At 43.7% G+C, this 22,091-nt stretch overlaps 1 protein-coding gene across 1 annotated transcript; it reads right to left on the minus strand.

Annotated features, from left to right (window-relative positions):
* Positions 1 to 13,876: 13,876 nt before the first annotated feature.
* LOC138777163 (carboxypeptidase A2-like) lies at positions 13,877 to 21,623 on the minus strand. The gene is made up of 11 exons (XM_069956260.1): positions 21,559 to 21,623; positions 21,032 to 21,113; positions 20,773 to 20,907; positions 20,570 to 20,668; positions 20,365 to 20,466; positions 20,137 to 20,235; positions 19,525 to 19,635; positions 19,032 to 19,122; positions 18,743 to 18,942; positions 18,032 to 18,116; positions 13,877 to 14,083 (listed from the first exon to the last, which is right to left on the minus strand). Exons 1-11 carry the CDS (start codon positions 21,621 to 21,623, stop codon positions 13,896 to 13,898), a joined length of 1,257 nt encoding a protein of 418 aa, XP_069812361.1. The 3' UTR covers positions 13,877 to 13,895.
* Between the last annotated feature and the right edge of the window lie 468 nt (positions 21,624 to 22,091).

Raw genomic sequence — 22,091 nt, forward strand, 5'->3', positions numbered from 1 at the left:
TGTACTGGGTGGGAGCGCGAGTGGGGGAGGGGGATGGCCTGCATAGTGTGGTCTACAGCCCTGTACTCTGACCCAGGAAGTCTCCCTCACCTTCCAAAGCATAGCAGATCCACTTCAGGCTGAGGCTTGCATCAGGGGACAGGACTGTGGAGGTAATCTCTTCATAGCTGTAACCCCTCTCTCCCCGGATAGAACGTCCCTGAAACGAATTATGCTCGTAATCCAAGGCCTCACTGCATATGCATTTAATAAAAATATTGGGGGAGATTTATCAAACATGGTGTGAAGTGAAACTGGCTCAGTTGCCCCTAGCAACCAATCAGATTCCACTTTTCATTTTCCAAAGAGTCTGTGAGGAATGAAAGGTGGAATCCAGTGGCGTAGCTACCGCCATGACCGGGCCCGCCACAAAGGGGGGCCCGCGAGGCCCTCCCAATCAATCACTCTTGTGACCGCAAGCATTGTTTTGCTTGCGGTCACAAGAGTCCGGCTCCGTCTTCCCCCGGCTGCTGCGCGGCTGCCGGGGGTGTCGCGTCTCATCCCCGGCAGCGCGCGCATCCCAGATCTCCCTGCGCGTCTTGGGCCCTGAATTCCGGTTCCGGCGCACAGGGAGCTCTGGGATGCGCGCGCTGCTGGGGATAAGACGCGACACCCCGGGCAGCCGCGCAGCAGCGGACAGACCAGGAGGAGAGAGGATCAACGTGGGAGCGCGTTGTCAGGTGAGTTAAGTTTTGTTTTGTTTTTTTATCAGCCTGCAGGGTGGGGGGAAAGGGGACCATCTATGAGGGTGGGGGGGAAGAGGGGGGCCTCTATGAGGGTGGGGGAAAGAGGGGGGGCATCTATGAGGGTGGGGGAAAAGAGGGGGGGCATCTATGAGGGTGGGGGGAAAGAGAGGGGCATCTATGAGGGTGGGGGAAAAAAGGACCATCTATGAGGGTGGGGGGAAAGAGGGGGGCATCTATGAGGGTGGGGGGAAAGAGGGGGGCATCTATGAGGGTGGGGGGAAAGGGGGGCATCTATGAGGGTGGGGGAAAGAGAGGGGCATCTATGAGGGTGAAGGGAAAGAGGGGGCATCTATGAGGGTGGGGGGAAAGAGGGGGCATCTATGAGGGTGGGGGGAAAGAGGGGGCATCTATGAGGGTGGGGGGAAAGAGAGGGGCATCTATGAGGGTGGGGGGAAAGAGAGGGGTATCTATGAGGGTGGGGGGAAAGAGGGGGGCATCTATGAGGGTGGGGGGAAAGAGGGGGCATCTATGAGGGTGGGGGGAAAGAGAGGGGCATCTATGAGGGTGGGGGGAAAGAGGGGGGTATCTATGAGGGTGGGGGGAAAGAGGGGGGCATCTATGAGGGTGGGGGAAAGAGGGGGGTATATGAGGGTGGGGGGAAAGAGGGGGGCATCTATGAGGGGGGGAAGAGGGACCATCTATAAGGGAGGGGGGGAAGGGGACCATCTATAAGGGAGGGGGGGAAGGGGACCATCTATAAGGGAGGGGGGAAGGGGACCATCTATAAGGGGGGGAAGGGGACCATCTATAAGGGAGGGTGGGGGGAGAGGGGACCATCTATAAGGGAGGGTGGGGGGACAGGGGGCCATCTATAAGGGAGGGTGAGGGGAGAGGGGGCCATCCATAAGGGAGGGTGAGGAGAGAGGGGGCCATCTATAAGGGAGGGTGGGGGAGAGGGGGGCATCTATAAGGGAGGGTGGGGGGAGAGGGGGCCATCCATAAGGGAGGGTGAGGAGAGAGGGGGCCATCTATAAGGGAGGGGGTAGAGGGGGCCATCTATAAGGAGGGGGGAGAGGAGGCCATCTATAAGGGAGGGGGTAGAGGGGACCATCTATATGGAGGAGGGAGAGGAGGCCATCTATAAGGGAGGGTGGGGGGAGAGGGGGCCATCTATAAGGAGGGCAACATTGGGGGAGAGGGGCCATCTATTTGGGGGGGCAACATCGGGGGAGAGGGAATACACAGAGGGGGGCATATATTATTAGGGGGTCACATAGAGTCAGGGCTACCCACTAAATGAGGGTGTAAAGGGGCCAATACAGATACGCAGTGTGTATAGAGATGAGGATGGTGCCAGTGTGAGGAGCCTAATATGTCTGTCTGGCAGATTCGTGGCTCAGAGAAGTTCTCATAATGGCCCAGGGCAGATGGAGAAGATGGAAAGGAAAGCACTCCGATCAGAAAAGACGTCTCCTGTGAGTCACTGGATATAACTGCACTGTAATGTATATGGTGTATAGAACCTGTGTAGAGCTGGGGCCACCTCTATATGACTGGATAAGGTGATTTAGTATACTGGATTTGGTCAGTAACAATATGGTGGTGATGGTAGTGGTTGTGGTGTGGCAGTAATGTTTCCTTCCTATATACTGGTGTTATTGGTAATATCTGTCTTGGTGTGTGTGTATATATATATATATATATATATATATATATATATATATACACACACCAATAGCATCACTTGGTCGTAAAAGGAGGGGGGGGAGGGGCCCAAGTTGACCTCTCACACCAGGGCCCAGGAGACATTAGCTACGCCCCTGGTGGAATCTGATTGGTTGCTAGGGGAAACTAAGCCAGTTCTACTTTACACCATGTTTGATAAATCTCCCCCAATATCTTTAAATTCACATGTGTAAAAGATGGTCTAGCCATGGCATTTGCAGCACTGAGAAACAGACCAAGATGTTAACATGCTCAGTGTTTTGGTCAGTATTTTAGCCACTATCTTTAGCCAAAACCAGTAGTGGAACTAACAGAGAAGAATTTATACAAATTGGCCCTAAATTATTATCATTATTAATGGACTTTGTTACCAAAAAATAGCATTTTTTCTCATCTAGAAAAGATATTGTGGGAACAAAGCCTTTCTGTGTTTTTATCCCACTACTAGTTTTGGGTAAAAATACTATGGGGGACATTTATTAAGTCTAGGGTTTATGTACATATGCAGGTATGTAGAGATGTAATGCCTCTACATAAATCCTGTGCGCATCGGAGCCTCTCTTAGAGCTGGTGTAGGTTTTCTTAACATTTTTCCACTGCCGCATCCCCTGTTACACCCCCTCCCCGTCCCTCTGGCGCGAGAGGAGCCCGATGCAAATAATTTATTCCCAATACAAGCGTGTGCGAATAAATGTATAAGCATCTGGCCCCTCTGCACCAGATAATGCCATTTTCACTGGTTGATAGATATCTCTTTATAAGTAAACATAGTCTAAATGTGGGACAACAGGAACAAACTGCATAGGATTGTTTGTAGCATGTAAACATGGATAAGCTTAACCCCTTAAGGACAGAGCCAATTTCGATTTTTGCGTTTTAGTTTTTTCCTCCTTGTGCTTAAAAGGCCATAGCACTTGCATTTTTCCACCTAGAGACCCACATGAGCCCTTATTTTTTGCGCCACTAATTGTACTTTGCAATGACAGGCTGAATTTTTGCATAAAGTACACTGCGAAACCAGAAAAAAATTCAAAGTGTGGTGAAATTGAAAAAAAAAAAGCATTTTGTTTACTTGGGGGAAACGTGTTTTTACGCCATTCGCCCTGGGGTAAAACTGACTTGTTATATATGTTCCTCAAGTCGTTACGATAAAAACGATATGTAACATGTATAACTTATATTGTATCTGATGGCCTGTAAAAAATTTAAACCATTGTCAACAAATATACGTCACTTAAAATCGCTCCATTCCCAGGCTTATAGCGCTTTTATCCTTTGGTCTATGGGGCTGTGTGAGGTGTCATTTTTTGCGCCATGATGTGTTCTTTCTATTGATACCATGATTGTGCATATATGACTTTTTGATCGCTTTTTATTACAATTTTTCTGGATTTGATGTGACCAAAAATGCGCAATTTTGCACTTTGGGATTTTTTGGCGCTGACGCCATTTACCGTGCGAGATCAGGAATGTGATTAATTAATAGTTCGGGCGATTACGCACGCGGCGATACCAAATATGTTTGTTTATTTTTTTACTTTTATTTATAACCTGGGAAAAGGGGGTTGATTCAGACTTTTTTAGGGGAGGGGGCTTTTTACTGTTAACAACATTTTTTTTTTAACTTTTACACTTATACTAGAAGCCTCCCTGGGGGACTTCAAGTATAAGTGCTTTGATCTCTCATAGAGATCTCTGCAGCATAGATATGCTGCAGAGATCCATGAGATAGGCACTCGTTTACTTCCGGCTGCTGCAGCCGGAAGTAAACGAGTGCCGAGCCGGGGACGGCGCTATCTTGGAGCGGTCCCCGGCTGGCTTCAGACACGGAGATCGCTCCTCCGGGATAACATCCCGGAGGAGCGATCTCCTCCACTAGACACCAGGGAACGGCTGAATCCGGTAATCGGATGCAGCTGTCATGTTTGACAGCTGCATCTGATTACTGTATTAGCGGGCACAGCGATCGGACCGTGCCCGCTAATACCTACGGTCCCGGGCTACAAGCGGCACCCGGGACCGCCGCGGTTCAGAGCGGGGTCGCCGCGCGGCTCCGCTCTGAACGTCATTACCGGCATCAGGGCGTAAGTATACGCCCGATGTCGTTAAGGGGTTTAAAGGAAACCTGTCACCCCCCCCCCCCCCCCGTTCCGGGGTGACAGGCTCCCAACCCCCCGTTAGATTCCCCTATACTTACCTCATCCCTGAGCCGGTCGGGTGACTGAGATTTCAGTGCCCGAAGCCCGGAGCGCGCGCTCATAGGAGAGTCCGATGCCCATAGAGAATGACGGAGCATCGGACCCCCCAGTCATTCTCTATGGGCATCGGACTCTCCTGTGAGCGCGAGCGCCGGGCTTCGGGCGCTGGAATCTCAGTCACCCGACCGGCTCAGGAAGCGGGACCCGGCGCGATGAGGTAAGTATAGGGGGATCTAACGGGGGGTCGGGAGCCTGTCACCCCAGCACGGGGGATGACAGGTCCTCTTTAAGGGTATGTTCAAATAATTTATTAAAAACAACCATTGTTTGCCGTGTCAAACAATGGCCGCTGTTTGACATGTTCTTGCTGCTTATACTGCAATATCAGCTGCAGGAACATCATTTTTTATTTATTTTTTGATTGCAGACACATTTGTGGGCCAGCAATCCAATTAACCATTGCAGTCCATGCAATGTATAGCCATCAAAACAGCCTTACATTGCGTGGACATAGAATTGACATATCGATTATTTGTGCGGCCGTAGGGGGAACAGTGGCTGTTGTCAGTGCAGCGTGAAAGACAGTGAAAGGACGGTAAAAAAATTGTCTTAAAGTGACTCTGTACCCACAATCTTACCCCCCCCCCCCAAACTGCTTGTACCTTCGGATAGCTGCTTTTAATCCAAGATCTGCCTTGGGGTCCGTTCGGCAGGTGATGCAGCTATTGTCCTAAAAAACAACTTTTAAACTGGCAGCGCTGTGTCTAACGGCTGGGGCTTAGATTGTGTATGCATTAGGCTGGCACCACCTCTCTGTCCCTCCTCCCCACCCTCCTCATCATTAGGAATGCTCCAGGCAGATTGTCTTCTATTCATCAGCTGTGTGAATACTGAACATGGGCTGGATCGTTAAGGCACCTGTGCAATGTTCAGACAGGAGAAAATGTTCCAGTGGCATTCCTAATGATGAAGAGCGTGGGGAGGAGGGACAGAGGGGTGGTGCAAAGGGCACAGATAATTCCGTTGGGCACGGGGCTGCAAGTTTAAAAGTTATTTTTTAGGACAATAACTGCATCACCTGCCAAAAACGGACCACAGGACAGATCTTGGATTAAAAGCAGCTATCCGAATGTACAAGTGGTTTGGGGGGGGGGGGTCAGATTGTGGGTACAGAGTCGCTTTAAACTGTTCTTAGAGTTAGTGAATAAGTATGGGGTGAGCAATATGTTTTTAAGTTCCTCCAACTTAGACACTATGTTTTTAAGTTCCTCCAACTTAGACACTGTCTTGATAAAATTAAAGAAGATAACGCAGTTGTTCTAGAACCTAATACAAAATTTGAACAGTTTTTGCAGAACTCAGGAAAAGGTCTTACTTTAGCATACCAAATCTTTTCATCCCAGAGGATGTCTGTCTCATTTATAAATAAATGGGGAAAAGGCTTAAAGCGCACATTTACACATCAATGGGAAATAGCATATGGCTTCCCTTCTAGAGTCTCACATTGTATTGGACATTTGGAAGCATCACATAAACTCTTATACCGTTGGTATATGACATCTTATAAACTATCAAAGTTCATCTCTAATGTGTTCTCCACCTGTTGGAGATGTCATAATTGTGTTGGGAGCATGATACATGTATGGTGGGATTACCAGTCACTTCAGGGCACAAATACATGAGCTTATGGAAAATGCACTTGGACACCAAATAACCTGTGGCCCGAGCTTGGCACTAAATTTAATGGACACAGAGGGCATCCCACCTCAAGAGACTGCTACTGTATATTACTGCATATTGTGATGGTAGCAAGAAACAGCATAGCCAAAAGGTGGAACTCCAGTGAAATTCCATCTATTTTAGAAGTTGTAACCAAAGTGCAGTCTAACTACAGGATGGAGCTTGCAATAGCCATGAGAGTGAACAGTGTCCCAAAACTTGCCAGGTACAGGCAAAAATGCTGTACACTTGATTCCCTTTTCTATTAAATTACTTAATGAAGGAAAGAATAAGTAATGGTGTACATATACTATTGGAAGAGATTAAGAAGTTTTCTTTACAAATGGCTACAGATGCAACAATCAGAGTTAATAATAATCTCACTATATGTACAATAGGCAATCACTTGAACTCAGATGTAACGATGGGGGTTATGTTCACCTGATACAGGGCGCATGCCCTATATGTTGTTTGTTGTTGAATCTTTTTTTTTTTTAACTAATAAAAAATATTGAATAATATTACATACATCAGCAAAGGAAGAAACCTTTTTTTTGACCACTGCTATATATTATAAGTATTTACTTCCCAATATTTTCCATCTACTGACTGTAAAGTTGTAAACAGCACCACAGCTGTTGTGATCACTTTGGGACACAGAGATAAAGCTGTTTGTTTCATTTATTCCCTGAGCCGCTGTTTGCCCTCCCACATCATATTGATAAGCATGCGAGGCGTTCTTTTATAAAGGCACTTGATTACAAAACAAAGTGATTTTCCAACATATTTGTCTTTTATAGCATGTCCACTGAATATGACAAGACAAATTAGACTAATGGGGTTGTCACTGCTGGGACACTCATTGAGTAGGTGTGATCAGCTGTTTCCTTATCTTGTAATGGAAAAAGTGAGTGCACATATGTAGCCATTTCTCTGTTGGGCAAAGACACTGGGCAACCCCAGCATTGGGTGCTGCCTCTGGCCCATTAAAGGGGTTATCCAGCGCTACAAAAACATGGCCACTTTCTTCCAGGGACAGCCCCACTCTTGTCTTCAACTTAGGCGGGGTTTTGCTGCTCAGTTCCATTGAAGTGAAGGGAGCTTAATTGCAAACCGCACCTGAACTGGAGACAAGAGTCGTGTTGTCTTATATATGTTGTGTTGTGCCATATTTTTGTAGCACTGGATAACCCCTTTAACCCTTTGAGGACCAGGCCCAAAATGACCTGGTGGACCGCGCAAATTTTGATCTTAGTGCTTTCGTTTTTCCCTCCTCCCCTTCTAAGAGCTCTAGCACTCTCAGTTTTCTATCTACAGGGCCATGTAAGGGCTTGTTTTTTACAGGAATAGTTGTACTTTGTAATGGCGTCTTTCATTTTACCATAACATGTATGATGGAATCCCAAATATATTATTTATGAAGATATAAATTGGTGAAATCGTAAAAAAGAATGCAATATGGTAACGTTTGGGGGGTTCCTGTGTCTACGTAATACACTATACAGTAAAAGCGACATGATACCATTATTCTATAGGTCAGTCCGAACACAACCATATGCAGGTTACACAGATTCTTTAATGTTATATATATATTTTTTAATAAAATCCTTTTTTTGGCAATTAATTATTAATAAAATGGACCTATTGTGACGCTTATAACAGTTTTAATTTTTTACCTACAGGGCTGTATGGGGTGTCATTTTTTCCGCCATGATCTCTAGTTTTTATTAATACCATATTTGTGAAGATCAGACGTTTTGATCACTTTTTACTATTTTTTTTTATAAATAATTTAACATTAATGTAACATTAAATCGGTAATCCGCGCACTTTTTCCCCTCTTTTCGTGTACGCCGTTCGCAATGACGCTTGTTATATTTTAATAGATTGAACAATTACGCACGCTACGGTATATTATATGTTTATTTATTTATTTATTTTTATATGTTTTATTTATATAATGGGATGAGGGTGATTTAAGCTTTTATTGGGGGAGGGGCTTTGGGGTAGTATAATTGTGTTTTTAACTTTTTTTTTTTCTACACATTTGAAGTCCCTTTGGGGGACTTTTACATACACTAGTGTGATTACACACACTGATCATTGCTATGCCATAGGCATAGCATTGATCAGTGTTATCGGCGATCTGCTCATTGAGCCTGCCTGTGCAGGCTCAGTGAAGCAGATCGCCGTTTGGACCGCACGGAGGCAGGTGAGAGACTTCCGGCGGTCCGTTCCAACGATCGGGACCCCCGCAGTCACAGTGCGGCGTTTAAGGAGTTAATGAAACTCAGTAGCGCGATCGCTGCAGCATGTCATGAACAGTGAGGTGCCGGCTGCTGATTGCTGCCGGCCCCCACCTACTATGAAGCGCGCTCCGCTCCAGAGCGCACTTCATACCGGGAGAAACACAGTTACGTCCAGGGTCGTCTGGTGACAGACTTCCATGATTTACCTGTACTTCCTGGGTCGTCTAGGGGTTAACTGTGATCACTTGTAATGAGTGCTCACAGTTAAATGATGCTACACTATGATTGGCAGATCAGTGCAGAATACTCTTGTGGCCGCAGGCAGCATTATTTATCAAGTTAAATTCATATATTCAAGATAAAAAAAACAGTGAATAACCACTAATTATGCAGTATCAACAAGTTAAAATACTGAAGAATATAGCAACTGTAACGAATGGAGTCGTAGATCTGCTGTACCACCGCCAGCAATGACGTAGTCGCACCAGGGAGTGGAGTCTTAGGGGCTGCTGGTCCAGTGCCTGTCGCAAGGCAGGATGGACTTGCAGCGGCAGGAGACCCCCAGGTCGCTACCCCTGGCTAGGCTTGCTAACGGCGGCAGGCGAGGTGTAGCTGGAGACATGTGGATAGACAGCAGGGTTGCAGCAGGACTCATGGCTGGAAGCTCAGACAGCGGAAGCACGGAGCAGGAACAACGGGCAGGAACAACGGGGAGCTGGAACCACACACCAAGGGAAGCATGACAGGTAATGTCAGGACAGGTGCATATTTATAGGGGTTGGTGATTGGTGCAATCAACTAATTAGGAGCACACTAATTAGCAGCAGCTGTGAATATTGAATAAAAGAACAATAATGCATTTCTCCCCTATGTAATCTTTTGTACATGCGGGCTGGCACTCCTGGTTTTTGGATATTCATGTGGTTATTTACTAAGTTTAATGGAATAATTTTTTGCACCAAAAACTAGCAAAGCTAATCATGACTTGATTACTATTTATATGCAAACATTGAGGGTATATTCCTAAATTCAAGTTTTTACTGGTATTTGAAGGGGTTATCCAGCACTACAAAAACTTGACCACTCATCTCCAGTTCAGGTGTGGTTTGAAATTAAGCTCCATTCACTTCAATAGAACTGAGTTAAAAAATCACACCCAAACTGAAAACAAGAGCGGTGCTGTCTCTGGAAGAAAGTGGCCATGTTTTTGTAGAGCTGGATAACCTCTTTAATGAAAACAGACCCAGGAATGGATTTGAAAAGGGAAAAAATAGTTTTTTTTTCCTTTATGACTTCCTTCCTTGCTTTGGCTTCGATATTTGCAATTATTAAATGAAAACCCTGAACAGCTAATCACTATTTTAAAAATGGAATTGCTTTTATTGATTAGAAATTATTAGTTTTGAGGCTATTTTACACATGGCAGATAATTAGCATTAATAATGCATTTTTTTTACAAGATTGTGGTGCTATTTTGCCACAAATTGAGCAATCCCTGTAAAATAGCATTATCTTCCACAATTTTTTAAAGAATTGTGGCAAAAATAGCACCATTTTACTGTGATTGCGCAATTTGAGACAAAATCGTGACGAAAATGCATATTTAATGATAATAACCATCATTTATGAACATAGCCATGAAGCAAACTTTGATTATTTGCAGAAACACTTATTTTCAGCTGTATCGGGGTGCCTCTTGCAAGCAATATGAGAGGTTGTGCTACTGTGGACCTCCTGCTGCTTATCCCGAGCTTATCCAGCTTCAGCTTCGCATTAATCTTGACCCCACTAGGGTGTGAGTCAGAGGCTTGTTGATCCAATCTCATGGCAGCTGTTACCAGAAGTAAAGCTGGTAGAGGAGCTGAGCACAAGGCCCAAGATGGAATGATGCCTATACAGTGGTGCCTTGGATTACGAGCATCATTCATTCCGGGACGGCACTTGTAATCCAAATCCACTCTTAAACCAAAGCAAATTTCCCCATAAGAAATCATAGAAATGCAGACAATTGGTTCCACATCCCAAAAATAATGATTTATTATTCTGAATAACATGTAAAACAGATGAAACAAACATTCAGAAACAGCAGAATATGTGATATTATAAGTTACTGTACAGTAATGGAGAGGATGGGAAACACAAGGACTGATAGAGACTGCAGGGAGCATGAAGGAATGAGCAGGACAGATGTGGGCACATACATGCAGCACTTTCTGTCCGGGGAGAGAGGGGTAATAGCTATGGAGAGATTACCTCCACAGTCCTGTCCCCTGATGTAAGCCCCAGCTTGAAGTGGATCTGCTATGATTTGGAAGGTGATGGAGGCTTCCTGGGTCAGAGTACAGTGCTGTAGACCCCGCTATGCAGACTATGCCCCTCCCTCATTCCCCCTCCCACCCAGTACAGGGAGCTCTTAAACCAAAGCAATGTTCTTAAACCAAGTCACAATTTTGAAAAACTGCGAGCTGTTAAACCAAGTTACTCTTAAACCAAGGTACCACTGTATTTTGTAGTTTAATCAATATGCTAATAAGGTGGTTTGGTGCACTGGGGGGCGGGACCAACACATTCAGAAACAGCAGAATATGTGATATTATAAGTTACTGTACAGGAATGGAGAGGATGGGAAACACAAGGACGGACAGAGACTGCAGGGAGTATGAAGGAATGAGCAGGGCAGATGTGGGCACAGTATAGCAGCTCTCTCTGTCTAGGGAGAGAGGGGTTACAACCAGTGGCGGATTATAATATGGGCGGTTTGGGCGGCCGCCCGGGGCCCGAGGCTCCGGGGGGGCCCACTCCACGCCGCCCACATTATAGTCCGCACTGATAACTGTCCCCCGAGAGATGCGCGGCTGCCGGGGGTGTCCCGTCCTATCCCCGGCAGCGAGCGCATCAGAGAGCTCCCCGTGCGCCTGTGGCTGTAACTTCCGGCACATGGGGAGCTCTCTGATGCGCGCGCTGCCGGGGATAGGATGGGACACCCCCGGCAGCCGCACGTCAGCCGGAGGCTGCAGAGGGAGAGAGGCTCGACAGGGGAACAGAGGGCAGGTGAGATGTGTTGTTTTTTGTTTTATTTGTGTTATCTGCTGGGGGGGAAGGAGGACCATCTATAAGGAGGGGGGAAGGGGGACCATCTATAAGGGGGGGGGAGGGGGACCATCTATAAGGGGGGGGAAGGGGGACCAGCTATAAGGGGGGGGGGAGAGGGGTACCAGCTATAAGGGGGGGGACCAGCTATAAGGGGGGGAAGGGGGACCAGCTATAAGGGGGGGAAGGGGGACCAGCCATAAGGGGGGGAGGGGGACCAGCTATAAGGGGGGGGACCAGCTATAAGGTCCCCCTCCTCTCCTAACATCCTCTGTGCTGCTGGGATGCTGGGACCTCCCCTATAAGATCAGCCCCCTCCTCTCCTGACATCCTCTGTGCTGCTGTGACCTCCCCTATAAGATCAGCACCCTCCTCTCCTGACGTCCTCTGTGCTGATGTGACCTCCCCTATAAGATCAGCACCCTCCTCTTCTGACATCCTCTGTGCTGCTGGGACCAAACATTATGTTTATTGGTGCCAGCAGGGAGGGGAGGCAGGCAGTGTTAATTGGGGACAGCATTAGCGGGGGCAGTAGTGGATTATAATGTGGGCGGATTTACGGGGGGGGGGCCAGGTTGGGTAGACAGCCCGGGGCCCAGGGTACATTTAATCCGCCACTGGTTACAGCTATAAAGAGATTACCTCCACAGTCCTGTCCCCTGATGTAAGCCTCTGCCTGAGGTGGATCTGCTATGATTTGGAAGGTGAGGGAGACTTCCTGGGTCAGAGTACAGGGCTGTATACCCCGCTATGCAGACCATGTCCCTCCCCCACTCACACCCCCACCCAGTACTGGGAGCTCTTAAACCAAAGCAATGCTCTTAAACCAAGTCACAAGTTTGAAAAAATGTAAGCTCTTAAACCAAGTTACTCTTAAACCAAGGTACCACTGTATATGCAGACCTGCATTGATGGTCAGAAAGTGCAGGTTGTGTGTCTAAATATTATGTAAAATTGTACAAAACCTGCTCCCTGTCCAGAACAGTAAAATCTCTGCCCCTTCATCTCTTCTCTCAATGCTAATGTTGCAATTGACAGAATTATAATGAAGCCTATGGAAGCTGTGGAAGACGCGATCACCGGAAGTTCCATAGCCTTCATTATAATTCTGTCAATTGCAACATAAGCATTGAGAGTAGAGATAAGGGGGCAGAGTGCTTCTGCCCCTTCGTTCCAGTTCTTGGTGAGGGTCTCAACCCCTAGACCCCCACCGATACAAACGTCTGACATGTGGCTTTAACATGACAGAGATTTGCTCTAACACTTTAAGGCTGGGTTCACACTATGTATATTTGAGGCTGTATTTGTGAGGCTGTATAGCAACCAAAACCAGGAGTGGATTGAAAACACAGAAAGGCTATGTTCACATAATGTTGTAATTGAGTGGAAGGCCGTCATTTAATGGCAAATTTTTGCTGTTATTTTAAAACAACGGCTGTTATATTGAAATAATGGCAGTTATTTACCGTTATATGACGGCCATCCACTCAATTTCAACATTGTGTGAACAGAGCCTTTCTGTGTTTTCAATCCACTCCTGGTTTTGGTTGCTATGAGGACCTGACAAGAGGACCAAATACTGCCTGAAATATACATAGTGTGAACCCAGTTTAAGGGATGAATTAGTTCATGGTCTTTTGTACGATGGACATGATTAAAAAAATTTGCCCCCTAGGGGTAGTCATATATGTGGGCATTGTGCCAGATGGACCTTATGCACCTATGCCGGTCCATTGGGTTTCAATGACCGTAACATTCTATCACTTTTATTGTAAAGAATATTTTTATTATATTATATATATATCTGTATTTGTGATATAAATATGTGCTTTGTACTTTCTTTTGTATTATTTTCCATTTTGGCTAAAACACCAGCTGTGGAGCAGGGTTCAAGTTTAGTTTACCCGCTTGATATAACAATAAAGGCAACGTTTTTTCCTACAACAGTGAGTGCAACTGTATATTGCTGCTCAGCACCACCTAAAAAAAAACTGTTGGGAAAGCTGTCACATATTTTTTTCTATTTTCATACAAAAATTTATGGAATTTGCGTCTGGTGCACCTTTACTAAATTTGGGCCAAAGTGTAAAGAGTTTTTAAAAAAAAAGAAACAACAAAAACATTTAAACATTTTCTTCGAACTGAGAAACATAGATGTACAAAGACTCTGTTTATGCATGGAATCATGTTTAATAAGGGTTGTCTCTTATGTGTTCTAGAATCTTCTTCAGCCCCAACCAAGTCTCCTGTGCTGTAGGCAGAATCTGATTGGCTGGAAGCAGGAAACCGTAGAATCCTGTGTCTCTGAGCTCAAAGGCGAATGAATATTTGATTCCTATGTCGTAGGTCCAGTCAATACTCCCACCACTAGCTTGATCTGCAACAAGAAACAACGGTTATATTAACTGATCAAATATTTTCACAGCCAAAGTTAGAATAACTTGATACATCTAGGTCTCTATCTTTGGATCACCAAGAATAGTTGGTAAACTAGTCGATCACTAAAGAATGCTACTGTATCATTAGGAATGGTTGCAAAAACCCTGGCATTCCAAGGTTGGCCACTGGGTCATTGGACTAGATACAAAATACAAAGGTTGTGAAACCAGGTAAAACTAATTAAAAAACAGCATATAGCATTACTTTCCTGTCTGTCTCTGTTCTAAAACCGTCCTACAGTACTACAATTCCCAGAATGCATTGCTTTTCCTCAGCTGTTTATCACAGCTATCCCGCCCTGCCAGCTATACTCCCACAGCACACTTGCCATTTCCCTGCCCACAGCACTCTATCTATCCAGACAGCAAGTCTGCAAAAGCTGCTGCATACACTACTTGCTCCTCTACTTTTGACATTGTGCAGCACAAGACAGCATGCTGTAAACACACCACATTCTTCCCTAAATGCCCTAACAAAAATATATATATGTATACATGTAAATAACAGATGGGAAGATGATGATGTACACTGGAGGGGCTAGTCGAAGGTGGTAATGTAGATAATAGGGGACTGGTTAAAGGTGAACTTAAAGGGTATCTGTAACTAGGTTTAAGGCCCTATTCCACCAACAGATCTGACGACAGATTATCTGCCAAAGATTTGGAGCCAAACCCAGGAGTGGATTTGAAAAGAGGAGAAATCCAGTCTTTCCTTTATGACCCGTTCTCTGTTTATAGTCTGTTCCTGGGGTTGGCTTCAAATCTTTGGCAGATAATCTTTCGTCAGATCTGTTGGTGGAATAGGGCCTTTATGCTGCCTTTAACCGCTAGATGACCTAGGACGTATCGGTACGTCCTGGAAGTCTGTGCCCAGATGACCCTGGACTTACCGGTACGTCCTGAGCTATGAAGCGTGCTCCGGAGCGGAGCGCACTTCATAGCAGGAGGGGGCCGGCAGCAATCAGCAGCCGGCACCTAACCGTTAATGACACACTGCAGCGATCGCGCTGCAGTGTGACATCAACTCCTTAAACGCTGCGGCGTTTAAGTGTAAGTGACTGTGGGGGTCCCGATCTATAAAACGGCCCGCCGGAGGTCTCTCACCTTCCTCCGTGCAGTCCGATCGGCGATCTGTTCACTGAGCCTGCACAGGCAGGCTCAATGAGCAGAGTGCCGATAACACTGATCAATGCTATGCCTATGGCATAGCAGTGATCAGTGTGAATAATCAAAGTAATGTATGTATATGTCCCCCAAAGGGACTTAAAATGTATTAAAAAAAAAGTTAAAATCACTAACACACTACCCCAAAACCCCTCCTCAATAAAAGTTTAAATCCCCCCCCCTTATATAAATAAAACATATAAAAATAAATAAACATGTAATATACCGTAGCGTGTGTAATTGTCCGATCTATTAAAATATAACAAGCGTCATTGCAAACGGTGAATGACGGCGAAAAAAGTGCGCAGATTACCGATTTTATGTTACATTATATATAAAAAAAAAAATTCATAAAAAGTGATCAAAATGTCTGGTCTTCACAAATATGGTATTAATTAAATAGAGATCATGGCGGAAAAAATGACACCCCATACAGCCCCGTAGGTGAAAAAATAAAACTGTTATAAGCGTCACAATAGGCCCATTTTATTAATAATTAATTGCCAAAAAAAAGGATTTCATAAAAAAATACATATAACATTAGAGAATCTGTGTAAACCTGCATATGGTTGTGTTCGGACTGACCAATAGAATAATGGTATCATGTCGCTTTTACCGTATAGTGCATTACATAGACACAGGAACCCCCTAAACGTTACCATATTGCATTCTTTTTTACAATTTCACCAATTTATATCTTCATAAATAATATATTTGGGGTTCCATCATACATGTTATGGTAAAATGAAAGACGCCATTACAAAGTACAGCTATTCCTGTAACAAACAAGCCCTTACATGGCCCTGTAGATAGAAAACTGAGAGTGCTAGAGCTCTTAGAAGGGGAGGAGGGAAAAACGAAAACACTAAGATCACAATTTGAGCGGTCCACTGGGTCATTTTGGGCCTGGTCCTCAAAGGGTCAATGAAGGCAGCATAAACTAGTGACAGAAATGCTGAAAAAAACTTTACTTCCATTCCCCTAATATATAGAAGAATAGGATTCTTGCAACACCCCTCCCCTGCCCCCAAACTGCTGACTGACAGTTAACTGCCTATACACAGCATGGATAGATAACTGCTAGAGATGAGTGAACCGGGTTTGGGTTCAAGTCCATCCGAACCCGATCGTTCGGCATTTGATTAGCGGTGGCTGCTGAACTTGGATAAAGCCCTAAGGCTATGTGGAAAACATGGATACAGCCAATGACTATCCATGTTTTCCAGACAACCTTAGAGCTTCATCCAAGTTCAGCAGCCCCAGCTAATCAAATACCGAACGTTCGGGTTCGGATGGACTCCAACCCGAACCCGGTTCGCTCACCTCTAATAACTGCCAATTAGCAGCTGCTGGGTGGAGCTGCTTCTCATAAATATTGAGGACTACTAGGCTCGTGCACATAATGGAGAGGACTTCTTATTGTGTATTTTTCCCATTAACTCTCATTAAAAAAATTATTAAAAAAAAAAACCACATCAAATCGCATCCATGTTTTTGGCATACACAAAAATGTGGTCCACCACCACCACCACCAATTAAAGTCGATGAAAAAATGGATCAAAACAAATGCACTCAAATACATTTTTCATGCAGTTTTTTTTTTTTTAATAGGAAAAAAAACTGCCTGCAAAAGCGCACCCAGCTTTAGTATTAACACTATTTTAATAAGTAATATGGTATGAGGTGATAGTCTCATTTAAATACATCTTTTAGATACCCATGCTCACCCATTAAGCTCTCCGCGACAATGCACCTCCCTACATCTCCTCCCTCATCTCTGTCTACTGTCCTACCCGTGCCTTGCTTTCCAATAATAACTTAAAGGGGTAGTGCGGCGCTCAGAAATTATTCACAGAATAACACACATTACAAAGTTATACAACGTTGTAATGTATGTTATGTCTGTGAATCGCCCCGTTCCCCGTGTCCCACCACCCCCACCCGTGTACCCGGAAGTGTGGTGCATTATACATTACATGATCCGTGTCGAGGGCCGTCCGCCATCTTGTGCCAAACGTCATCTTCGGACGGACGGCCGAGTCGCTGCCGCCCGTACCTCCTCGCCGCGTCACAACTGTGCTCAGCCGCGATTGGCTGAGCACATCTTAAAACACATCTGTTCAAGCAGGCTTACCAGGTTCCCTAATATGACCCCCCCACACACACACACATACATACACGCACACACACACACGCACACATACATACATATACATACACATACATACACACACACCAAGAATTTAAGCACTTAAACCTACACATGCAGACATTGGTTGGTGACAGGTTCACCCCCTTACCTGCACTGCCCTATTTATAAAGATGGCCGGACCATAAGAACAATGATGCACTTTGCCCCTCTGCCTTTTTGTTTCAACCCCCTCCTGATAGTCTGTATGGATAATTATATGTAGATCTCTGTAATGTCTGATTCTATGTATGTACCTCAGAATTGTAAAGTGCTGTGGAATCTGTTGGTGCTATATAAATTATTATTGTTATTATTATTATTATTATTATTATTATTATTATTATTATTATTATTATTATTATACCAGAATACCACTCTAATGCTGTTTCTTTGATGCAGTTTGTACGACTTAAATAGGATGTACAACTTGAATATTGACCACCTATGAATGTGCAAATGGACCCAGTGTATTAACAAAATACTGAATGATTAGCAATTTAACATCAACAGTAATGATACCAAGCATACTTACAAATAGTGGAGCAGATTGTTCCAACTTTATACTGGGTGCCATACAAGGAGCTTAGTGCACTGGCAGCAGCTTTACCAACATTGTTCTACAAAAACACAGGTATTTCAGTACAGCAATATTTCTCATTATACCACAAGGTGTTAGAGCTATTACCTATTCCACACTGGTTTATAGACTTGAACATCAATAAGTGGACTATTGCTGTATAATACAACGCACAGTAAGGCCATTTTCACGCAACGTAAGTTTTGAATTAATCATGGCCGTTGTTGGGCCGTTGTTGCCGATTTGCAACAACGGCCGTGATTAATTCAAAACTTACGTACACTGCAGGCTGCGTGCACTTAGTATACACTCTGGCTGGGCTCCCTAGCGGACGCACGAAAAACTGACATGTCAGTTTTGCACACCCACTATTTATTACATAGCGGCTGCTTAACTTGACAAGTAACACAATGGAGCATGGAGCTTTGGCCGCATACTCCATTTTCGGCTATGGTGAATTGGGAGGCTGGCGCACAAGGATGCGCCCGCATCCCAATTCAGCACAAAGGAAGATCATCCGGCCGGTACTGCAGTACCAGCCGGGATGATCTTCGCAAACACCGGCCTTTTTCTCAGCCGGCTGGGTCACAGAACAGCCGGTGTTTTACGCCGTGTGAACATGGCCTAACTGTGAAAGTGAGAGTAAGATTCTTACAACCAACTTACAAGTTCTGTAAAGTGAGCAGGGGTGGTACACTTATATCCGTAAGGCAGGAGCAGAAGCTGGGAGTAGTTGTGGATGCTTATGAACCCTTTGATTTTGCCATGTCTTCTAATAAAGTTAGCAACTGCTTTCACTTCCACCTCAGATTCTGCTCTGGGTCCATAGTAAGCACTATCGCAGGGGTCTGAACTGGCTCCTGGGCCTACAAAGAATTAACATAAAAAGTAATGACTACACATATAATGAAAAATTTACATTTTTCATCAGGAAAAACAGTGAAATATTTGTTACCCCCAAAGCCAGCATCCCAGTTTCTATTGGGGTCTACACCAACACATCGGCTACCACTGTTTATGGAACGGGTTTTGCGCCACATGCGATCCTAAAAACAAAGAAATTTAAACTTGAATGTAGTTTCAATATATTTGCTAGTTATTAGAGTATAACATGGCATTATCATAACATCAATTAAATAAATAATTTCTCATACAAGAAGTTCGCAGAAGCAATCACTTTAAAACATATGTCATTGACAGTATATATATTTTTATACATATATATATATATATATATATATATATATATATATGTGAATTTAATTAAGCTTTAGAAATGTTCAAAAGTTTATTATCAAAGTATTGTTGCCGGCTATTCTTGTGTCTCCTCAAATGCTTCCTGCTACATTGAACATATGTTACTATGTTAATAGATAATGATGATGATGATGATAATACTGCGAATAGTTATACTAATTATATATATAGAGTGGTACATGTATACTTACTTTTGTGTGAGAGTAGGCATATCCATCAGGGTTGGTGACAACCATCAAAAATACATCATAACTGTTTAACAGAGAGGTTACAGATGCATCCTTTCCATAGTCTGAGGCAAGCTATGAAAAAAAAAAAAAGGTTTATGGATATATATATAATCTTTTAATCAACCCCACTCTTCATGAGACTATATAGATTCATAGATAGATTTGTAGATAGGTATAGATCCATATAGATTATATTGTATTAAATTATTTTGTCTACAGATTTTCATTAACTGTCTACAGCTGCTTCCGAGATGATCCACCAAGTGGACCAACCTACTGCGCCCAGTGAGCACATCCTGCACTGAGTGTTTTTCTCACAATCAAGAAGAAGACTGAGGATCAGGGGACCTAACAGAGCCCAATAGGTGCTGTGGGGGACCAGTGTGTGTGTTTTTTTATGGGTCTTTCCCACATGAGTATTTTATGGCTAAAGTTCCACTTTACTAGCATTTGTGTGACCACAGAAATACGTAAGTCATGTTCTGATGATACATTCACTTTAAGTAAACAACAAACTCTAATAACATAGTGATCCACTTGAGTCCTCAGACTCATGACATTTCCAGCAGTTACCTTGTTTGCAGTCCAGAGGGCAGTAGCTTGGGTGACCCATTCACGGGCATGGATGCCAGCATCAATCCATATGCCAGGGCGATTGGCACCAGTGCTGAACTGTAAAGTTAGTAACACAAGATTATTAAGATAACTCAGTGTATAAGTTTAATTGGTTTCCCAACTTCCTTCAATATACCCTATTGAGGCATAAGATGAGATATTTTAAAATGTTTTGAAGACATTTACCTTAAGAGCATAGAGAGGGCGTCCTTCAAATGATAGTCCAATCTGCTGTTTGCTGACTAAGGATTTGTAATCCAGCACAATAGCATCAAGGGCAGTGTATATCTAACAGGAGAAATAAAGGTTAAATGGGTTCTTAACCAACTGAAAGCTACTAGTTATGATGTACATATCACAGACATGTCTGGTAACAAATAGGGATGCTTACAACGTCTAATGTATGGTAAGCCCCATAGTTGAAAGTACCAGCGTTGCGTTCCTTCCTTTGATTGATTTCCATCTCCTGCTTCTCTGCATTAATCACCTCCTACATTATACAGATAATGAATACAGAAAGAAAGGCAGATTAGATGGACCAGGTGGTCTTTTTCGTCTACAATCTTCTATATTTTTATGTGACCCATAGCTTACCTGTAGATCCCTAATCATTATGGAGTAGTCAATGTTGTTGGATTCCAGATAGATCTTCACTGACTGAAGGCTGTCAAAGGGAACTCGAACATCAACTGGTATCTCTGGGTTGGCAGGGCTAGTCCAGAAATCCAGCTGCAAAGCAATAAATGTTATTATTCAATACATACTGTATTCACAGGGAAAGGGTCAGGTATCATCTGGTTTATATAACTAGAACTTATATGATCTATATGACTAAATAATACAGTAGCCATACCTGGAGGTGTGCAAGGGATTTCAGATCTTGCAACTGGCGTATCTGTTCACCATTCCTTGCTTTGATCCTAAGTACCTGCTCTCTGAAAAAATATAGGGTTTATGTTATATCTATTAAGGCTATGTTCCCACTACAGGATTAGTGTGAAATGACAGCCATCTATTGATAATGATCATAAAAAAATATAAATAAATGGCCATCATTTCACACTAAAATCCTGTAGTGGGAACAGTCTAATGGTGATTAATACACTGTATATAATCTATAATCTTTTCTAACAGAATTAATAATCTCTTTTGTGGTGTTTGTTGTTTGAAGGGGAGAAAAAGCATTCAAATTTGATGGGATTTCCAGTAGAGGTGTAAATGCATTGTTATTGCTGTCTTTTTTTTTTTTTTTTATAAAATCCATAGACTGTAACTGATAAACTCATTATAGACTGTTTTCCTAAAATGTATGGAATATAAATTCAAAGGCAATTTTCCTGAATCTTCTAATGCCATTATATAGCACTTTTGTAAACTTACCCTATAAATGTCTTTTCACAGAGCACACCTGCCCCTAAGGCAGCGAGGAGAAGCAAAAGTTTCATGGTGAAAGTGGAGTTTCTAGATGCTAGGAGCAGGGTATTTATAATGATGGATATCTGCACTTACATCACAGTGAGAAGCTGCAGATGGTCAGGTTTATCTCAAGGTAACTCACTTATTTTAAGACCTTTAATTTCTGATGTAACATGTGTATTGTATCTAGACATAGGAAAAATAGGTCCGGATTTTATAGATCCTGTCCTATTTTTGTCTACAATTCCAACACAGACACCCCCACAGAAGTCTATGGGAGCTTCGGAATTCTGATGCACATCAGGAAAGCGTCCAGAATTCTAAATTGGTTGCCAGCAGGATTCCTTGCAGCTTAAAGGACAACTCCCACGCAAATTTTTTTTTTGCTTATTTAACACACATTACAAAGTTATATAATTTGTAATGTGGTTAAATACCCGGTCTGCCCCCCCCCTGGAAGTTAAAGAAATTATACATTACCTATTATGGTCAACACT

Source organism: Dendropsophus ebraccatus, chromosome 1 (assembly GCF_027789765.1).
Source record: "Dendropsophus ebraccatus isolate aDenEbr1 chromosome 1, aDenEbr1.pat, whole genome shotgun sequence".
NCBI lineage: Eukaryota > Metazoa > Chordata > Amphibia > Anura > Hylidae > Dendropsophus > Dendropsophus ebraccatus.